The following is a 20,390-nucleotide window of genomic DNA, read 5'->3' as shown; positions in this document are numbered from 1 at the left end:
ATGGCCATACAGTTAACAAGATTAAATCCATTTCGCTTTCCAGCAGACTGTGGCAGCGAGGAAGACAGAGCTTAACGCTAACTTTTTCATTTTTATTTTATTTTATTTTTTTGGTCTGTGTTACTGACTCTGAATTGTTAGCTTTCTGGTTTATAGCCGAACCGGACGCTCATGTTTCTGTAGGTGCGGCATCAATAAGGAAGTGAAAGAAGCTTACTCCTTTCCCCATTTCTACGCCAGAAAGAAAAAAAACCCTGAATGATTTATCTTGGGAGATGATTTAGCTGCTCCTGCCTCCATCACACCTGACCGCCGTTGTCATCTTCTCGGGTTTTGGCGGGCAACGAAGCGCACGCGTCCTGTATGTGCGTCGCCATTTTTCAGTTTCTTTGAGCTATGCATCAAACTATGCACAAAGTATCTGTAAGTTTAAATGTTATTTATTGACAGTTAAGGCACAGCAGAACATCACCACTGCTGCCATTTGAACACAAGTTACAGTGGTTAATTATTCATGGCTTCTCAGTGCAGGGCAGTAGTGTAGTTGCGGGCATAACTGTGGTATTTGGAGTTGACCTTATTACTTTATGGTGAACAAATACAGCTGGTGAGGATACTTCCTCTTATCCTAGTTATGAAATGTGGAAATTGATTAACAAATTGATTCTGAATAAACAATAAGGATACAAAGTTTTCACATACAATTAAGAAAGCTGTTAAAGTGCCAGCTAAAAAAAAAAAAACATGTGAATCTTATCACTTTTGAGTTCCTAAATGGGAATGTCACCATAAAATATGCAGCTGGTCAGCAGTGCAGGAGAGATGTGGCCTCTGCTCCCAGCACTTCTTGTCAAAACCAGAAGGCCATCAATATCAAACAGAAAGTGGCCAACTAGTTTCACTTTGGATCAGGTGGTTGAAAACAAATCAGAATCAGTCCCATACTCATTTCAAAAATCCGTGGTGATAAGAAACACACGCAAATGCATTTTCACAGACAGAAAAATACAGTAAGTTTACATAACATAGCTCTAGTTCAATGCAGAAAATTGCATATCAAGGACACCACAAGGATTCCATGACTTTTCCCAGAAAATGTCATCATTAACACCCTGCTACAGCTTTTGTGCACAAGAATAAGGTCACTTCAGTTTAATGCTTCCTGGTATGCATCTACCAAAACAGAACAACACACCTTCATATTGCTACATCTGCAGTGCAATCTTTTCAAAAAGGCACCACACAAAAAAATTACATATTAATTTCCTGCATACTTCAGCCAAGGGCTAGACAATAGTTCCATGTAAATGTATATCTTGATAGAAAATGTTTGATGAAATGCAACCCATTTCCGATACACGTTATTAACAGCATCTGTTGCTGACCAAGGTTCATTATAGGGCACGATTGTCACTTAACTGCATTCAAGCCGAGCAAGAAGAGCAAAACGCAATAGGCTACATTGATGCGTACCTCTGACTGCCATACAAATGTCATTTCACAGGTCTTAAAGCAGATAGAATAGCTGATAAGAGAGGAAAGACTAAATCATTGGCGAGGAAATGGTTCAGCAATTGAACATCAGATAAACTTCAGGTTTCAGTGTGCTTCTAAATATGCCATAGAGAGGCCAACTAGCAGCGGGAACACATCAAATCTGTCCATGATCTGAAGCAGTTCACCTCCACAGAATAATCTGAGAGTCTGAAGATGAGGCACCATAGAGGTTTAAGACAGCCTGTCCCTAAAATATCGCTGCCAGCCCATGTGTTTTTGTTGTTACTCACTCTTTACTGTATTCTGTAACAAATCAACACTTTTCATATTCTTTATGGTGACCGAAGCAATTTTGCTATAATCTATTGACAAAACTAAGATTGCCACTCTATTTTGTAGTTTAAAGTTAAAAATATGAATATTGACAAAGCCAAGGTTTTTATTTATTTGATGGGGCTGTTTTGTTTGTATATGAAGGCTGATTACAAGTAAAGGGTTAACAATGTTTTTATATCCAAGATATTATATAGTTTTATAGTATAACATTTTGTAGAGTTGGCAAACAAATTTTTCAAAGGTTTCTAGTTACAGACATCCGTTGTGGATATTCTCTGTAATTTTTCTGTGATTTTTATAATGGCTATATCAATATTGATTGATAAATTTTGGTCATACCATCAAGTCCTACTACAACCCATACTCATCACCATGTCATCGATTAATACATGCTGAAGACTACTGTTAAATTCAGTCATTCTGATAACACTGAGAAGCTAAGGGCACAAACTATTTTGGCAGTAAGTAAGTAAGTAATATTTATAAATGTAACAACCCTGGATGGCCAGTTTTGGCTTTAATACACATTAAGTTCAGTCAGTCATACCCTTCTTCAGACTGACTGCTCTGGAGACTTTCAGTGGCAGTTTTGACATTTAGGATGGCATTTCTGATTGTTGACATTGCAGCGGCATCCTCCATTAGTGTCTCCAGGACCCTTGAAGAGGGAACACAGTAATCACAATCATTTGAAACAGGTTTCGAATATTGTCTTTCTGAGAATCTTTTTGCTTTGATTGATGGGTAATGCCACTATGTCACAGAAGTAAACCATCAAAATAATTCACTTCACAGACTGTGTTTCCAAGTCCAGAGGTTGCAGGAGATCATGCAGGCAAGTTGGAGAGAAATATATAAAAAAAAAAAATATATATATATAAAATATAAATATAAAAGATCAATTTCTTACCCTAGGTCCCCAGCGAGGCCCTCTGGTTACCCAGCAGATCTCGGTGTGACAGACAGTGCAGCGGAGCCAGTCACATCCATCCCTCTTCTGTACAATGATGCCACACTGGGGACAGTGCATTGCCTCCCCTGACTGCACAAGAGTCTGAGAGAGAAGGAGAGTTTAAGATTCGAGAATGAAAGAAAAAAGATAATGTATATGGGATTAGAAGTTGTGGTAGTTTATAGCATATCACTACATTTAGACATGGATTGCTTACAGCACAGATAAATTCACCTATATCTGTACTGATCACACTTAGAAACCATTCATTAGACAAGAGATACCACTTTCTTTTTCTTAACATACCTATTAAATAGGCCTATTACAGCTCACCTTGAGCAGATGTGTTGTCCTCCTGGCAGCAGAGTCATTTATAGCACGAGCTGCAAGATCATCCTGATACTGCTTACAGTTCATTCCCTCATGAATTGCCTGAAGAACCAAAAAGAACGGAGAATCCCACGTGTATTCAGCTTCAATCAAACTCTGCACAATAATAGAAACATTTCTATCTATAGGCAGAATTTAGCCAGAGGTCACCAGACCAATGAGAAAACTTTGAATGTTTTATGTGGAGTTATCCAATGGTTCAACATGTATTTCTAAATATGTAGATTTAATACACAACCCTGAACACACAAAGGCTATTACCCGTCTATATAATATATTGTAATGGCTTACCTTGCAAATCAGGCAGTTGGGTTTCCCACAGACGGGGCACTGGAAGACATTAACTGTGTCCTCGTACACACACCACCCACGACAGTCTGGTGTTGCACAGTGATAGCTGCCCTCACATCGAGACTCTGCCACTGACAGACCTCTCTGCAGCCAGCGCTCATACTCTTCTGCTGGCACCAACTGTTAAACAAAAGGAAAAAATAGTAACAATTGAACATAATCAATTTATGTATTTATTTTTTTCATCATCCACGTGCAGTGCCAAACTTGTCGTCAACTCAAACCCACCCACATTTCACACAACCCACTTGACATAGCTAAGTTTATTTATTAAGCACTGAGCAGCTTTGGCCATACGGCTAACTGAGTTAAAGGCTGTCCACAGAGAGAAAACAAACACTATGCTCAAAATAAATAGCACAGTAGCTCTGGCCCTCTTGGCTGCAGCTGACAGTGCAGTGCTGAAAGGACTTTTTCGTTCCGTATAAATGTATAATGGACAGCTTGATTTAAATACCCTGATGCTCTTCATATACCAATACACCAGTTAAATAATGCATTGTCCTTTAATTAGCTCTATCAGTAGGGCCTATTGATGTAACTCACAGCTCTGATCTCCCTCTCCTGCAGGGAGCAGGTACAGGAATATGTGTCATCTCTGTAGGGACAGGGGACCTCAGGGTCCTCACTCAACATGATGACTGAGCGTAAGCATTCTCTGGGCAGTCACACATACACACACAAAGACAATCAGTTTTCAGACATCACTGAGTTGTAACATAAGTTAATACATTTTATTGGACAGAGAGAATTGGCCATAAAAAAAAAAAAAAAAATTGTGTGATTTTTTTTTTTTTTTTAAGACTTCCCAGAGCTTCCTGAGTCTTACCTGCAAAAGCAGTGAAGACACTCTCTCAGCAAGACCCCCTCCCCAGGCTGCAGGTCCACATAGCAGATCTTACAGTCCACAGACTCTGGGTTGGGCACCACATCTTGGCCATCCATCATCACTAGCCGGGCAAAATTCTCCCTGCGCTCCTCTTCTTTTGCCTGAGATGAGGAGTGGTGGTGTTGTCAGGGTTAAAGATATGCTCCATTAACAACTTTTGTTCTCTTACAGGGTGACACAGACAAAATACTGTGGGCTAAATTTACAATTTTATTGTCAAACAAATGTACATGCATGCCCACACATGCAGACACAAACATTGTGTTTAAAAATTTTATTATCTGTTTCACATGGTATATACAATTAGACAGCGCAAAATTAATAACTATGACATTCAATTAAGTGGCATTAAAAAAGCCACCTGATTTAAAAAGTCAACAGTGATCATGATTATCCAGCCAGAGTGGTCAATACAAAGAATAATAAGACCGTTGTCATCAAAGCCTGATTGGTAATTATCACCACAGTAAAACAACTTTATTATTATACGTTTATATTATTTATCCTTAGTGGATTAAAAGGCAAATAATGGCCTCAGAAGAGCAATATTCATCTTCTTTGCCCATAAAAGCACACATTTTCATAAAAGCTAAATCATCTGGTGTCATACAGGTTCTCTGTAGTGGGATATCATAAACATGAAAAACCATGGAGATGTGAATGCATGATACCACCACTCATCACTTATGTGGCAGAAACTATTCAAGAAGCCTTAAATTGACTGCTGGGATATCGACGCATCTTATGTGAACCTATAATCAATTTACGAAGTGAAATATCAAAACCGTATACTTTCATTTCATGCATATATAGACGTGCATGGAAGCTTGTGCAGGATGATTTCTTCATCTAAATGTGAGTGTTTGAAGAGTTCATCAAAACGAAAAGTTTAAACTGGTGAATATGGAGTGTGTGTATGCCTGTATGTCAGTTTTTTTCAGTAGTCTTGGTCCAGGTTATACAGGAGTGAGTTGTTTTGAGCGCCAGCACTCCTTAGCACCTCTCTTCTCCCTTTCTCCTTCAAAAAGATAGAGACAGAAGAGAAGAGAGTCAACCTGAAAGAGCCTGAAAGTTTAAATTTGAATATGAGCTTTGAATCACCTTCATACTTCCCTTGATTATTTATCCTCATTATTATTTTGGCCAATTTGAAACCATGTATTATCAAGTACCTTTTGTAAAAAAAAAAAAAAAAGTGTGTTTTTTAGTAATTCTTCTCTGTAATTGTATTTAAATTATTTGACGTGTTTATTGAGCAGTACCCTTTGAAGTATAGGGCAAGATAATGGTAGGGGTGACAGAAATTGTTGTTGCATGCATGCATAAATGTGTATAATTGTGTGTGTAAGACTGTGGGTTCATAGCACATCATGTGTGTATTTCCTACCTGCTGGTACTGTCTGATAGCCTCCTTCTCCTGCTGGATTCGCCTGAGTTCCAGTGCATCAGGTTGGTATCCCCCTGGGATGATGTAGCTCTCAGGTCGGTTTGTGCTGCAGATCTCACAGCCCGGTCGAGTTGGTTTGTTAATATAAGTACAAGAGGGGCATGACCAACCCTGAAACACACACAGCACTTTCACTTGTGGCTTCATGCTGTCTAGTTGAACTTTGGTGTTTTTCTTTCAGTAACTGTTTTGATTTTATAACACACACATTTTTGGCATATCAGGATTATCAGAAGACATATTTCACCAAAGCATCAACATGTTTTAATATTGTGTGAATGAATGAACACTACAACATACTGCAATGACAATATGCAAAAAAAATGCTTCTGTGTATTACCTGGGGGGAGGATGTGTTGGGGCTCATTGCATCGAGTTGAGGCATCTCTAGGTTGATGAGATCTCTAATCTCACTGATATTTCCCCTCTGTGACCCACCTGACATTGGACAGTAAAGAGGAAAAACTGTATAAAAAAACTGGCATGTTTTGTGTCAGTGTGTTACACAGGCCTTGATAAATGTATTCTGAAGATATGCAAGCCCTCCTACATAAAAACTAATGTTTTTTTTTGCTTATTTGCAAGCAGATAAAATTGTAACATTCCAAGAAAATATGGAATCAAACAGAAACCTATTAAGTCAGCTATACAGTACAGAACTAACAATAATGTGATGAATTAAAGCATATTATTTTAAAACTTAAGGAAATAACCCAGAGGGTTTAGGATATTCATGAGCATTGACAGTGGCAGGAAACAAATTGTCAATCATATAATTACTTAGGCACCATGTCCATCAAACACGCTTGCATACTAATGTCCTCACTCACCAATGTTTTTACCACTATGGAGTCTAGGAGGCAGGGTGGTGTACGGCCTCTGGTCCTGAGGTGAGAGGCCGTTTGTAGAAAGGAGGGGAGAGGTGGGAAGTAACAGTGATGGAGGACTGAGAAGAAGGGCATTCTCCTGGTCCTGTTGGAGGACTTGAAGACTCAAGTGAGCATGACGGGCTGATAGGAGGTACAAGAAGGCTGTGTCACCGTCCTGACGAACACCATATGAGGCAAGCGTACGCTGGTTGGTGCACAGGCACTGGCCAATCACCCAGCGCTGCACCCGTGGGTGAAAGCCATACTCAAGAAACATCTGATGATGAGAGAGACGAAGAAGTAACACATTTTTCAAGAATAATAGTGATGCATGGGAGAGAAAAAAAAGGGGGAGGGACATTGTTCACATTTACCTGCTGTTTTAGGGCTGCAGTTGTCATATGTGGGAAAACTTTTACAGTGACGCAACAGGATGAGGAAGAGTCTTCAACTACAACAGCCAAGCTGTTGAATAAAACGACATACAGCAATAAGCCAATTTATAACAAACCTCATTACATTATCAACATCATTACCATTGAGCAGCAGTCATATTAAAATTAAAATAAATCAGGTCTCACTTGATTTCAGTGTCTTCATAGTTTACGGTCATGGGTTTAATCTTGAGTGCAGCATGTTGTTGGGCGAGTTTAACAGCAATTGCAGAGGCGGAGTGCATGTCACCTGCTTCTATGGCTCGGGTCAACTCTATGCAGTTTTCCTCTGCAGATGGATACATACATATACATACATGCATAGGAAAACACAGACAAGCCCACACATGTAAACAAACAGTACATGCAGGCCTGCAAAGAGGCTGTCTCCATGCTGCCAAAGAGCCAATATCGGGCTAACAATGGTTCAATGGATGAATGATAAAATGGATGAATGAAAAAAAATAAATAAATAAATAAAAATCAGTGAATTAGTCACAATGCAAAAAAAAAAAGAAAAGCTCAGATAATTTCACATCAATTTTCTCTCATAATTTCACATTACATTACCAGGAAGAAGTGTACACACCTGTTTGTTGCAAGGTCAATGTGCTGTGAAGATGAAGACCATCCAGGGGGGGCTGAGGACCATTATGTTGAGGGGCTGCTGCCAATGACATTTTTTTTAATGAACAAACCAATGTCTTCCAGAATCAGAATTGTTTTTAATGGCCAGGTTTGTGTGCACAAACACGGAATTTGACTCTGGTTCAGTTCACTCTCAGCATGCAAGTGTTTTTAGTTGGGAAATATAGGAAATATATACACAATGGCAACATCTAGTCTAAACAGTTCCAATGTCGACTTTTTGTTATCTCTGGCTAAAGGATATTTTTTAAGGAACCTGTATGAGACACTTGGATGAAAGGTCTTTCAGCTATCAGGCTTCTCTTCTTTGGCACCAACTCAGTATCAGTCTGGGGTGGAGATCAGGTTCAGGGTTACCCTAACCTTCGTCTAAGACAAAAGCCTATAAATAAAAGTTCTATAAAGAAAACAACTCTATAAAGAATTTGGCCTAGACCTGCTCTGTGTAAAGTGCCTTGATACAACTGTTAAGATATGGCCCTATGTAAATTAATTTTATTATATTTAATTTGATTATGATTTTGATTTGACAACACCAGGGATCTTACTTAATTTATTTAGCTAATTTATCTAAAACATAATTTAAGGTGATAAATTTGACCACAACTTCAGTGAGCAACTCCAGCTCTTATGAAGCCTAAAAATTAGATCAGCTGGAACAAAGGTGCCTGTGTCTTGTACCATGGAGCTAATTTGTCTGTTAGATGTCCCTTCAATGCTCTTATGGCAGTTTGTGTGGCAAACAAAAACAACAACACTGCTCATACAGACAACAAGCTCCTCATGGTTTAGAAGTTGTTTTTTATGGCTGTCTCAGACTGGTATGGAAATGTGGTCCTTTATGAATGTCCCACATCTATTTTAAAATCACTCCTCAGCTGGTTAAGTTCAGTTTACCTACAAAGGGAGATTCCCAGGGAAGGTTCCTACATCAGCACTTTCCACTATATTAAGGCAGTTGAAAAATAAGGCCCTTGGTTTGTGTTACAACTGTAGATCTTGAATTTGATGACTATCCGTGACTGTAAACTCTATAAGTTTTATGAAACCATATTGGCTATTAAATCTGGGTGATCACCAGATTTAGGTTTGTACAATGACATATATGGGAAATAGAAAAGTATGACATTATATAAGTAAATTAATAACAATTTCTTGAAATGCCCTCAAAGGAAAAATATGTTTGGTTACAGTGGTTGAGTCAGACGATAGTGATGTCACTAAGCATTTCACATGCCAGTGAAAAGCTTGTTTGTTCTCATAAATGAACCACTAAAGAGTTTAACATGTCAAGTTCATTGTGGACAATCTAAGTTCACTATAGGGTAAAATAATTCTACCATTTTACAATAAAAAAACTAAAGTGTCTTTTAACATTTAAAAGTGGATTTGAAAATGAAAAAATGAAAAATTCACAAGCATTATTTCATGAAAACGTCCAAGCTTTTTTGGTATCTTTCTCCTATGGCTGCTATCTCACAAATATGAAATAAATGTGAGAACTTGGTAAGGTAGATGACTGACCTCTATGTGCTTCTCTCAGTGATGACATAATGACAGTGGCCCACTCCTGGGCCTCTTGCTCAGAGCGGAAGTTAAAACTGATGCGATCATGTGGTGGTGCTGCCAAACTCAGCTCATGGCACTTTGGTGACTTCACTTCATAATGTACTGTCCTCAAATCAAACTCAGCGATGGTCTGGGACAAAAGAAAGCAAGTGAAAGGAAATGAAGTAGGGTGACATGGGGTGGTAACGCTATTCCAAAGTGACAAGTATGTTCATCATCATGGTTTGGTAAAAACATTAAATATTCCATTGTACCATAGCAAATTGAAAAAAGTTACACATTGTTATAGAATGTATTGAGAAAACATATAACAATAAAACAAATGTAAATGTAATTACAAACTGCAATCAAAGGAAAACAATAGGAACAATAGGAAAACAAGTCTTCACACAGAACTTTCCTAAGACACTAAATTGTAATGCTTCATACAGAGAGATGGGCCTAATATTTTCCAGCCATTGGTGAAAACACCTGCCAGCACCATATGCAAAAACCAGACATTGTGATTGCAATATGAGTCATTATTTCAGTTGGAGCGATTGTTTTCTTATTTCATATTCATTGGAAATTTTTAAATGATGGTGGGATTTTTTCGGGGATCTGCTACCAAAAAATAAGATTCGTTACATGTAGTCAAATTTGATTTGTAGGCTTGAAAAGCTCTGATGCACCACAACAACTGTGGTGCTTCATTCATGATGGACAATTATGTGGAGCCCTGTTTCACAGACCTGAAGTTTAGGTGGAAGGAGCAGGGGGGTCACTGGGGGCCCACACCTTCTTTCTTACCCCACGGCCTCCTCTCTGGTGTGTGCAGCCCTGGTCAGAGAGGGTTAGCAGCTAATGCTAATTATAAAGTTTGTTTTATTCCGCCATGTTTTACACATGAAGCCCTGGCGGGAGGTGTGGAGTCACATCCAGGCAATATTTGATGAGCACACACCGACGGCAGAAAACTCACCACACTCCGGCCAGTCCCGCTGCTGTCCTGGAGTGACAGGCGGAATTCCCCGGATTTCCCCGGGTCCATGCTGAGCTGGAGGCGGAGTGACTCATCACCTGCCCCCGGAAGACACAGCGGCCGAATGCCCGAATGGCAGACAGACACCGGGACCGAAATCAGGACGGTTCGGCAGTCCGGTTGTGCCGTCGAGGCTCCATAGTGCCCGGAAAGGGCGGCGGACTGGTCCGGCGTGTGTCCGGGGCTGTAAGTCCAACCGCCTGAACTCAGCGACATCCTGCCGACAGATTCATGTAGAAAACAGACAGTGTGGCTCGGCTGGACTCGGCTGGGCTCGGCTGGTCTCCTCGGCCAAACGCCTCACATCGTGTCCGTTGGACGGAGCTCAGCCTCAGCTGACAACAGGAAGCAAATGCTCCGAGTCTGACAAGAGTTTGGAGCGACTTCAAAAATACAGCCGAGCTGAGTGCCCCTTCTCTCCTCTTCCGCTTTTCGATAAAACTCCGTTTAAGGCAGGTTAACTGTTTCTTCTGGACGACTAAACTTAAAGAATACGCTTCTTGTCCAGGTTATGGAGATACTTTCATCGGCTACCAGTCACTGTTTATGTCCGTAGACTTTAACTCCGTACTGCGCATGCGTTGTTGGAGACTGACGTATGACGTTGCTATATTTATGGTTTTTTTGTTGTTGTTGTTGTTGTTGTTGTTGTTTTTCTTTTTCAGAAGTGTGACCCACATGTCAATTTTGGTCGACTGTATGTTTGACTTTTAACTAAAGCCAAACCTGCTGTTCATCAGACGAACGTTTTAAGTCTGAGGTTTCAGTAAAACACGTGACGATGATGTGATATGTATTTATTTGACCACAAAGGGGCAGCAACATCAAAGCATCTCAAATAAAAAGGTACTGCAGGGTTAATAATGACATTGAAATTATACATTTTGAGCAAGTAAAGCTAAGTTGTCGTAAAATAGCATTTTTATATGTTTTGACAGTGCTATTTCTATATAAAGTGAAGAACAAGTTTCCCTACTTTGTCTCCATCATAATAATATCATGTACAAAACAGTTTTGGGTTTCTTGTGGTATTTTGTCAGAAAAAAATGTATGACCTTGATTTTTTTTTTAAATATGATGTACAACATACAAAAATATGTAGTCCTAGTGTTAATCTGTCACACTCACACGCACACACACACACACACACACACACACACACACACACACACACAAACTGAATTAGCAAAACTTTTTTCAAGTTTTGCCAATTTACAACAAAATATCACAAGAGCAGTACAATCCACATTTGGAGTACAATAGGATTAACATTACTTGTGCACTCAGAGAACTCACATGATTATTTTCTGCTGCATGATGTCCTGATTCTTGGCTCTTCTCAAAATCATCTCTGAATCAAACCGATAGCATATTTGGAAATTTTTATTATTCATAGAGTATAGTTCCTCTCTGCAGCAGTAACCAATCAGAGCATTCGAACAGTAGTTATGTCATCACATCGTGGTCTGAGAAACATCCTCATTTCAAACTGGAGTTTGGCCTGCAGAGTTCCAGGAAATAGACACAATGTCACATGTAATTCAATACCTCCTAGAGGTTAGTTTCATAAGCCAAATGGGAGTTGAACTCACAATCCCCAGCTCCAGTGGTGGCCTTGTCCATTAGGCCAGTGGGCCACATTTAAGAGGTAATGTTAACAATTCTTTCTCAGCTTTATATGTTCTCGCTTGCATTTTTTGCAAGAGACAGGGCAAGTTTATGGTGCCCCTGAACAATTGCAAGCATTACGAGGCAAAGCATCTTAAGAAGCATTTATATTTTGAGAACTAGTACCATTGATGCCTTTTGTTCTGAATGGGAACTGAAGAGGAAGTCCAGTCAGTGACACTGACTGATGGTGACTTCCCTGCTCCCACTACCCAGAGGATTTTTTAGGAGAGAGCATAAACCAAACATGGCCAATTAACATCCCAACCCACACACTGTGTGGGTCACGAATTGTAAGGCAATTAACAAAATATACTGTAGCTGAAAATGGAAATGATTTAGACCACAAAGCATAGCTGGGCCAAGCTGCATATCATTTGGCAAGCAGGGTTTTCTCAATCAATAACCCATTTGTCAGGGCTCTGAGGTCCCACAACATCAATGAAGCATTCTGTTTAAACTTTCTATCTCCTTTCATTGTTATGTTTATGAATGAACACCGACTTGAAAGACATCCTCATCAAATGTGAAAGATTTTACTCACAATGTGCAATGAAGCCGTAAGCACAGCAGGTACCACATTCTGTATTCCTCAGCGCCTTCATTCACAGAGACACGGATGACACATCCAAGATGAAGCCATTCAATCAGGTGCTGATCAGACCATGCATGGCAGAAAATCACGTCATTTTACAGAAAATCACCATTTTACTGTACAGCATTGGTCAGTATTTGATTTTGTTATGCTATCATGGTAACATTTCCACTGCTCTGTCATGTATCTCGACTTTTACAGTCTTTCTTTTAGGCTGAGGGCTTACTTTACTCCTCAGTCCATTTGACTGGATAAAATTCTCCTTATCTTAACCTCTCTGTTGTCTCTCATCATTGTCCCCTCCTAGAACATGTACCACTGACATACACTGACACTGACACTTATTGTATTGTGTAAATTTTGTGCTCATTCCTGAATTTGTTGTAAATTATTAGTAATTTTTTTCTGTCAGCATTAAGCTCTAATGTTGTATTATTATGTGTAAGCAGGTGCTGTTTTTATATTAAATGTGTCGCATGCTCTTTGAATACTCAAAGTAGCTGCAGTATAGCTTGTTGCATTTATAATTTGGGATTTTGGAGCTGGCCATTACTAAAAGACAGGTTTAAAAGCCTTCCATTGACAAGAACCTGAGGTTTTTGTAGTAGCTTATTTGGTCATGTTTGGTCCCTTTTCAAGCTGATTGATTAAAGTCTCATCAAAAACCACCCACCACAGCCAGTGTCTGACAGACCTACTTCAGCTGGTGGGTCTCCCCATGTTCAGTAATTCAAACTTGTCTGCATGTCATTGACTTCCAGATGGATTACTCTTCTACGTGACAGACATCAGGAAAAGTCCAAAACCAAACCTCCTTTGTCAAAGAGATGAGGGGGTTTAAAGAATGGGAGGAGGGAAGGATGCGAGGGGGTGGATGCATCCTGTAGTCTGGGATCACTGTGTGTGACTGACGCTCTTCATTCATCATTCACTGACCTCACGGCAGCATGGATATATAAGCTGGAGCACACCTGCTCAACAATAACAACTTCAGACCTCTACCAACTGTCTTGGTGTGTTAACAAACTGTAGGGTAAGAAGTTGATATTTGGAGATTAAATATTTCTATACATTCAGATTCAAATTAACTAAACTCAAGGTAAGATAATGAAGATAACTCTGGCTGATGTGTATAGATAATCATCTTATGACCTTTATCTACCTCAAGTGGATTTGTTTTAACTGTGTGACTGCATCACTAGTGCGGTGAAGAACTATAACGATATCTATGTTGATAAACAGATCAGCTTTACATGGTTTAATCCTACTTTAGTGTCAGCGCTCTTCAGCTTGATGATGTGATACTGTCCTCTTTAGAGCCTTGAGTGACTCCACAGTATGCTGTCTGGGAGAGTGGCTGATCTTCGGCACTTTGTCCTGACGAGCCGCTGGCTGCTTGCAGTTCTGGCTCTGTTCCTGCTCCTCTCCTCCAGCTTCAGCAGCGCTCACAGCACCACGGTGGAGCACGACTTCCACATTGTTCACAATGTCGACAATAGAAGTAAGTGTTGACATCTGATTTTTTGCATTTATTTAAATCAGATTGTCTAAAAGTTGGTTAGGGAAATTGGACAAGTGAAAAACTGAGCAGTAAGATGTTCGGGGTTTAACATCTGTTTGTGACTTTAATTGTGGGTTTACATTGATTGACTTTTCCTCTTTTAACTTCACTTATTTGTAGCTTCTATTCAACATCTCAATCATTTTCAAAGGAAAAACTTACTGAACTTTTAATATTACAAATCAAATTTCTGTTAATCTCCAGTGACCATTTATCAGACCTTAATGTAACGAGAGTGTAAAAATAAATGCTCAACTTTACATTATTATTGTTAACTTAATCTGCTGAGTATGTTATTTTATCACCAGTCACATACATGGTTTGGTTACTGATGTGACATTTGCCTTATTAATTTGTGCTATATTTAGCACACAGCTTGACAACTTAATATTTTGACGGTATATTATTTTAATGCCTATAGTAATTGGGCTATGGTACACAATACATATTGAAAAGTATATTCATTTCAAATAAATATAAATTGGAAAATAATGTTGTAGTGGTTAGAAAATTTTTTCAGAAGCAATGTAAGTTTACATTAATAAGAATCTAAATTCTTACACGACGCAGTCTGAAGTAAAACATGAGCTGCTAAAAATTGATTTTTATTTGACTTTTGAGGGATTGGAATACTACACAAGTAAACAAAATTAGCAAGTATTGTTTTTTGTGTTTACATGTTTTGGGAAAATAAAAAAGTAACTACTGTGAAGTCATATTGATCGTTTTGTTTGCACAAATTTTTCCCCAATGTGATTTTTTTTTTGCTGCCAAACTGAGTTATTAATATTGAGCACATGCTATGATTCATGATGTTATGAACTTGTGCGTGTGGTCCAGGTCCAGAGATAGACCCATTCTGGTACGTGGGCCGTGGTGTGAGACCCATCGGGCGCTTTGGGAAGAGATACAGTGACACAGTGAAGGCTGTAGGCAGCGGAGGGATGCAGCCTGTTGTCAGGACGCTGGAACTGCTCCTCAACAGCCAAAGAGACAAGGAGACCCCCGAGAAAGTGCTGGATGGTGAAAATAGGCATTGGTTACCGTGACAGCAAGCTGTTCTCCTTCCATCCACAAACGCTGAGTTGTCTTTATTTTTTATTTTAATTGAGTATTTACCTTTTTCCTCTTAACTGTACTTTTCTCTATTGTCTGCTTAGAGGCATTGGTGATAAAGTAGGCCTACTTCTCCAATTGTATCAATAAATAAACATGTATTGTATATTGATTAATAAATAAGGATGTGGTGCTTATGTGTTTATCCCCAAAAAAGATTTTCTTTCAAAAGAGGAAGCTTTGCATTTGAAATTTTATTCATTTCATTATACATTTTTTTCAGAGTACTGTGGCACATGGAGAATTTGTAATTTTTGCACGTTAATATTTTCCCCAACATGTCATATGAACTGCAACAAACAATTGCACATAAAAGTGAATGGCCCGCCTGTGGAGATGTGCACAGTGAACCTCTACGTAGTCATTCACACTGGATTTAAACAGGAACAAAAGTTAGAATTCTTTTAGCCGTGTGGCTTTCATTATATCTGATTATCTGGGACACAGTTATAGTAGAAAATTAGATTTTCCTGTGTGAATCCAGCCTTACAAGTCATGACAACTATACACAGTCTCTTGCACACAACACTGAAAGATTGGTCAACTATCATTGGGCAATACATATATTATTTTATATCATATCCATCTTTTCACACATATACATATATTAACAAATTCTGTGATTATTATTATAACTTTTTTTTTTTACATTAGAAAAATACAGGACACCGATGATTGGACCCTTGTGGCTGTGCTTCTCATGGGACATTTTACATTAATTTGATAAAACCAGAAACATGCTTTTTGTACATTGACACCTCTGGAGAACAAGATTGACAAAAGTACAGGATCAGTGTGCAAAACCAGAGATGTGAAAGGCTGGGATGAAAAGGTCACTACTAGAGGGGTCAGAGCGTTCATACAGAAGATCATCACACCTTTTGGTTCAAGCAATCCAGCAGGAAAGCCCACCCTGCTCTTTAAACTGTACCCACAGCAAAAACTTTGACAGCTGCGCGCATGGCTAACTGATGGCTAAGTGATGTCTAACTAATGTGAATGGTCATCGCATAAAAATAAAGGAACCCAAAAAAAACAAGAGGCAGTATTCTCAAATCTAGGGTTTAAGAAGTACAAACATACCAGCCACTCCTAAAATGCCTGTAGTCATTCATGTTTTTGGAGCATTTACCATCATCGTTACCGGCAGAATATCAAATGGAAAATGCAGACACACTGAAAGCGCTTTGAGTCATCACATAGGATATGGGTGACTGAGGACGGCTCCTTTGAGGAAAGAATAAAGCCTTTAATTTGCAATAGTACTTATTTCAGTGGTATTGCATAAAAATGTTCATTAAGTACAAAAATAAATTGCTTGTAACAAAATCATGGTTCCATGTCATTTGTTAAAAAGCCTTTCTGACTTCATTTTGTAAAAATCTTTACAAGATTTTCTGAATGCAACATAAAAGTTCAGACATGACTCAACAAAAGGAAAACATGAAGACACCTTTTTGTTGAAAGAAAAGGCCACAATATTTTCACGTAAACAAAGAAAATGACTTTGGGTTGAAGAATACTGCATTGAGAGAAGGATTTTAAAAAAGTATCAAAAATGAGAATGTTTTCTGAGAAAGTGCAGAATGTGAGTTTATATCAGCTTTTGGATGTGAAGCTTAACTCTATCTCAAGATCATACCATACCCTCTTTTTTCTACAAATGAAAAGGGGGAAAAACTACTAGCTGGGCCAGGGTGATGTTGTCTGAGGAAGAAATTTTGCTGATTTCATTAATCCTCAACTAACGCTCTGGGTTGGAGAGAAAAAGACCATTTATATATTTTAACAGCCCAAAGCTGGAAAAATATAAGAGCACAAATGTGGCTTATTGGAGACAAAGTGGATTCATGTATGCAAATCCTTCATGTACTTTGAGATTGCCTATTAAATAAGTTTTGATTGGACAGGAATTCACAAAAGATTAAATGTAATATTTATGATTTAAATACCTCTGAACTGTGAGACGTTTAACCTGGCTCTTGGTTCATTTTTGAAACAGAGGACAGATATAAAGCCACTGATTGCCTTTTGGCAGCAAGTAAAAAATGTACTACTAGAAGGTGATTAAACCCAGCATGACCCACATTAACAGGTAAATACTTAAACTGAAAAAGTGGAGTTACTCTTTTAGGAGTCAGAGAGATTCTAAGTTTGGAATAAATTGAACTGAATTTTAAACTCAATATGAGCTGAATTTAAATTAATAATCTCATGACTGGAATAACAAAAATTTGACATCACTTGGTTCTTAAGCTATATCATATATATGTACATGTTTCTAACAGAAGGGTTAAGGGGCATATATAAAAATAAAAGTCAATATATGATAACAGTGAGAGGTGAAAGAGTGGAGTATTTATAAAATGATGATTTTGGGGTGTGTGAGTGAATACAGATATGTGCGTAGACAACACCTTTTTAAGGACAAGCTTAATAAGAGGTAGATGTGCTCTTTTAGGAGGTGAAGTGTTGGTGAATGGAAATGTACCTGAAATCAAAATATTGGCCAAAAAGTTCTACTTGACTCTTGACTTGCTTCTTTTTATACACATTTATACACATATAAATGGATAAGGGCTCCCTCCACAGCTCCACAGTTTCAATGTATATTCGCTGATGTTGCCCTTTCCAAATAAAATAAAATGAAGACAACTCAAACCAGACCTGAATGTCAGAACTACAGGTTTTTGGTGAGCTCAGAATGGGGTTGATATTTCGGGAAAATATTATTGTAACTGTTTCATTGTTAGCTCCCAAATTAAGGCTGTAGTGTAAGTTGGTGTACTAATCTGATCTGACCTATATTTCATTTTCTAAATAAATGGGCAACAACTGCTTAAGAAAAATTATCACACCATTACAGTTGGCATTTATTTATGGAAATACATTGCTTGCTGAGAGTTACACAATCAGGCCAACACCACTCTCAATTTTGGACACTAAAAAAAGAGGTTAATGTCAGAAACCTTTTAGCTTAATTTAGTTTAAATACTGAACGTGGGGTAACAGTTAGTCTGGTTTTAGTTTGGCTGTGTGGCCTGCATATTTATAGTTTTGGCTCACTTTCACACTGTCATAGCAGGGAGCTGTTGTTCAGCAAAAAAGCTCTGAAACGCCACTGTACACATCCTACCCAGCTCCTGACATCAAACAGTTAGAGGCGAGCTGGTTCATATAGTGAAGCGTTTGACAGCTAAAGAGCCAGATACAACTGTGGATATACAGATAAGTCTGACTTTTATTCTCCTGACCTAATCTTAATTAGAACTATGGTTACTGTGATTAGCTGTAACTGCAGACCATGTGAATGAGAAACAAATCTGAGCCATTTTTGTTGTCCTTGTTTCGACTATTTGAGCAAACAAAAATTAGAATAGGAATGTTCTCATTTAAATCATAAGCACAATGATGAGAACATAAAAAAAGGTTGCACGATTCTTTTAACTGGTTTGCTTTGAGGGTATCCACCATGATTGACATTTCTCACTCTGTTCAGTTAATTATTAGATGCTGGGCAAACAACTTGGCGCTGATAGCCTACTTTATAAATTAAAATTGAAATTTTTTAGCAAAATGCATTGAAATGGTTAAAATGTCAAAGGTGCTACAATCATCCCTAATATGAGGATTACCATTCCATAGCTTTATGCATTTGTGTATGTGTCTGTGAGTGGAGGTATGAAATGACAATCATCCAAAAAAGCTCTGAAGGGGAGGGGCAAACATTGTGATAAAACTCCTCATGATATATCGTTTGGCGAGAGAGATGACGCAGTATAAAACGGCTCAGCCTCTTTTAGGAACACTGAATCACAGAAAGTTGCACATGATTTTTCCACATCTTCATTGTACATTAAATCACAATACTCTTGCAAACAGATAGAAAAGGAAATTAGAGTTTTTTTTGTCTGTTGTCTGTACAGGTATTCTTTTGGAGTTGGATCATGAGGATTGCAGATTTTAAGGCAGAGACACCAGCTGTCGAGTCATCCGTGCTTGATGCAATTTGCACGTAGTGAGAAGAAAATGGAGGATAAAGTGGAAATACAGAAAAGCCATTGCTTTTTTGGGGGGGGGGGGGGGTCACACAGAGCGGCTGTTGGTCCCTGCTCAGCTGGGAGCTGGAGGCGGACGCTGGGTCAAGGCACTGGATGAGAACGGCCCCTGTCCCTGGGGCTCTGAAGTGGCCCTGAGGGACTCGCTGTGCTGCCTAACTGTCACTATTGACGAAACACTTTCACCTGCTGCTCTGGCTCCAACTTTTCTGAAATGCAAGACATCCCGGCATTAAGAAAAAGCAGCATTTTTTACTGGAAACCTCCAGCAGAAAGTTTGGGTTTTCCAGAAAAAAAAAACGGAAAAAAAAAAAACCAACAAAAAACTATCAATCACATATGATTCAGACGGTTCACCTACATCTGAAATATCAGTTTTCATGGACATATATTTAAAATAGGCTTTATGACAGATTGACAAAAAGGGCACTCTCAGCTGGAATCAATGATATCATTAAATGTCTTGGCCACTGATTTTGCCTCATTGTCCAGCATGCTGTCTTTGTAGCCGTGATGGAGCTGAAAAAGCCACCCTGAATCACAGCTTATTGTGCTGAAGCTGGTGAAGAAGAAATAAGACAAAGGAATATAAGAAAAAAGCCTCGACAGAAAAAGGCCATTCACTGGCATGAAAGGGAACCGACTTCTTGTTGGTTCATAAAACAGCCTTATCTTCATGTACTGTGTGTGATTCCATTTGGCTGTGTTACATCTAATGGAGCTTTTCAGCTCCTTGGTCCCTCTCTGGCAGATGCATTTACTTCTACATCCATTCAGCAGCCAACCTCTTCTTTTAGCACAAAAACACAAAATGCGTGACGTTAACTGGAAGTGAATAAAAATGTGTCCTCATCCCTGTCATATTCTCCATCTCTAGCCGTTTCTCTTTCATGCATGCACCCACACGCACATGCACACACACACACACAGCATGAGTGTATATGAGGCTGTTTATTGGTTAGGAGAGTGCAGATCCAATTGGTGTACTG

At 38.8% G+C, this 20,390-nt stretch overlaps 3 protein-coding genes across 6 annotated transcripts in view; 1 reads left to right on the top strand and 2 right to left on the bottom strand.

Moving 5' to 3' along the window:
* Positions 1–325: 325 nt before the first annotated feature.
* shrprbck1r (sharpin and rbck1 related) lies at positions 326–10,968 on the bottom strand. Of its 2 annotated transcripts, none has more exons than XM_029529528.1 (14): positions 10,344–10,619; positions 9,338–9,512; positions 7,755–7,829; positions 7,313–7,454; positions 7,106–7,196; positions 6,693–7,008; positions 6,203–6,300; positions 5,803–5,973; positions 4,356–4,516; positions 4,073–4,184; positions 3,467–3,646; positions 3,119–3,217; positions 2,744–2,887; positions 326–2,491 (listed from the first exon to the last, which is right to left on the bottom strand). In XM_029529528.1, exons 1-14 carry the CDS (start codon positions 10,617–10,619, stop codon positions 2,411–2,413), a joined length of 2,121 nt encoding a protein of 706 aa, XP_029385388.1. In that variant the 3' UTR covers positions 326–2,410. The 2 variants fall into 2 exon arrangements, with proteins under 2 accessions (XP_029385388.1, XP_029385387.1); XM_029529527.1 differs by having other exon boundaries at positions 327–2,491; positions 7,755–7,832; positions 10,344–10,968.
* A 2,586-nt stretch (positions 10,969–13,554) lies between these two features.
* LOC115061215 (prolactin-releasing peptide) lies at positions 13,555–15,304 on the top strand. The gene is made up of 3 exons (XM_029529489.1): positions 13,555–13,679; positions 13,984–14,167; positions 15,068–15,304. The coding sequence occupies exons 2-3, from the start codon at positions 14,005–14,007 to the stop codon at positions 15,274–15,276; spliced, it is 372 nt and encodes a 123-aa protein (XP_029385349.1). The 5' UTR covers positions 13,555–13,679; positions 13,984–14,004; the 3' UTR covers positions 15,277–15,304.
* Positions 15,305–15,580: 276 nt separating this feature from the next.
* The window catches only part of myripb (myosin VIIA and Rab interacting protein b), a 90,939-nt gene continuing 86,129 nt past the window's right edge, over positions 15,581–20,390 (bottom strand). For all 3 annotated transcript variants that reach the window (XM_029529594.1, XM_029529595.1, XM_029529596.1), the window contains one exon: positions 15,581–19,610. In XM_029529594.1, the coding sequence (XP_029385454.1) occupies positions 19,567–19,610 (44 nt within the window). In that variant the 3' untranslated portion in view covers positions 15,581–19,566. The remainder of the gene's footprint in view (positions 19,611–20,390) is intronic.

The sequence above is a fragment of the Echeneis naucrates genome, chromosome 20 (genome assembly GCF_900963305.1).
Source record: "Echeneis naucrates chromosome 20, fEcheNa1.1, whole genome shotgun sequence".
Lineage (NCBI taxonomy): Eukaryota > Metazoa > Chordata > Actinopteri > Carangiformes > Echeneidae > Echeneis > Echeneis naucrates.
This window is presented reverse-complemented; position numbering and strand designations above follow the sequence as displayed.

Coding starts and splice junctions, on each gene's coding strand:
- shrprbck1r (XM_029529527.1), bottom strand. CDS start 10,619: ATGTCGCTGAGTTCAGGCGGTTGGACTTACAGCCCCGGACACACGCCG. Junction 2,888..3,118: donor GGACAACACATCTGCTCAAG/GTGAGCTGTAAT, acceptor CTTCTCTCTCAG/ACTCTTGTGCAGTCAGGGGA. Junction 2,492..2,743: donor GGCCTCGCTGGGGACCTAGG/GTAAGAAATTGA, acceptor TCCCTCTTCAAG/GGTCCTGGAGACACTAATGG.
- LOC115061215 (XM_029529489.1), top strand. CDS start 14,005: ATGCTGTCTGGGAGAGTGGCTGATCTTCGGCACTTTGTCCTGACGAGC. Junction 14,168..15,067: donor TCACAATGTCGACAATAGAA/GTAAGTGTTGAC, acceptor CGTGTGGTCCAG/GTCCAGAGATAGACCCATTC.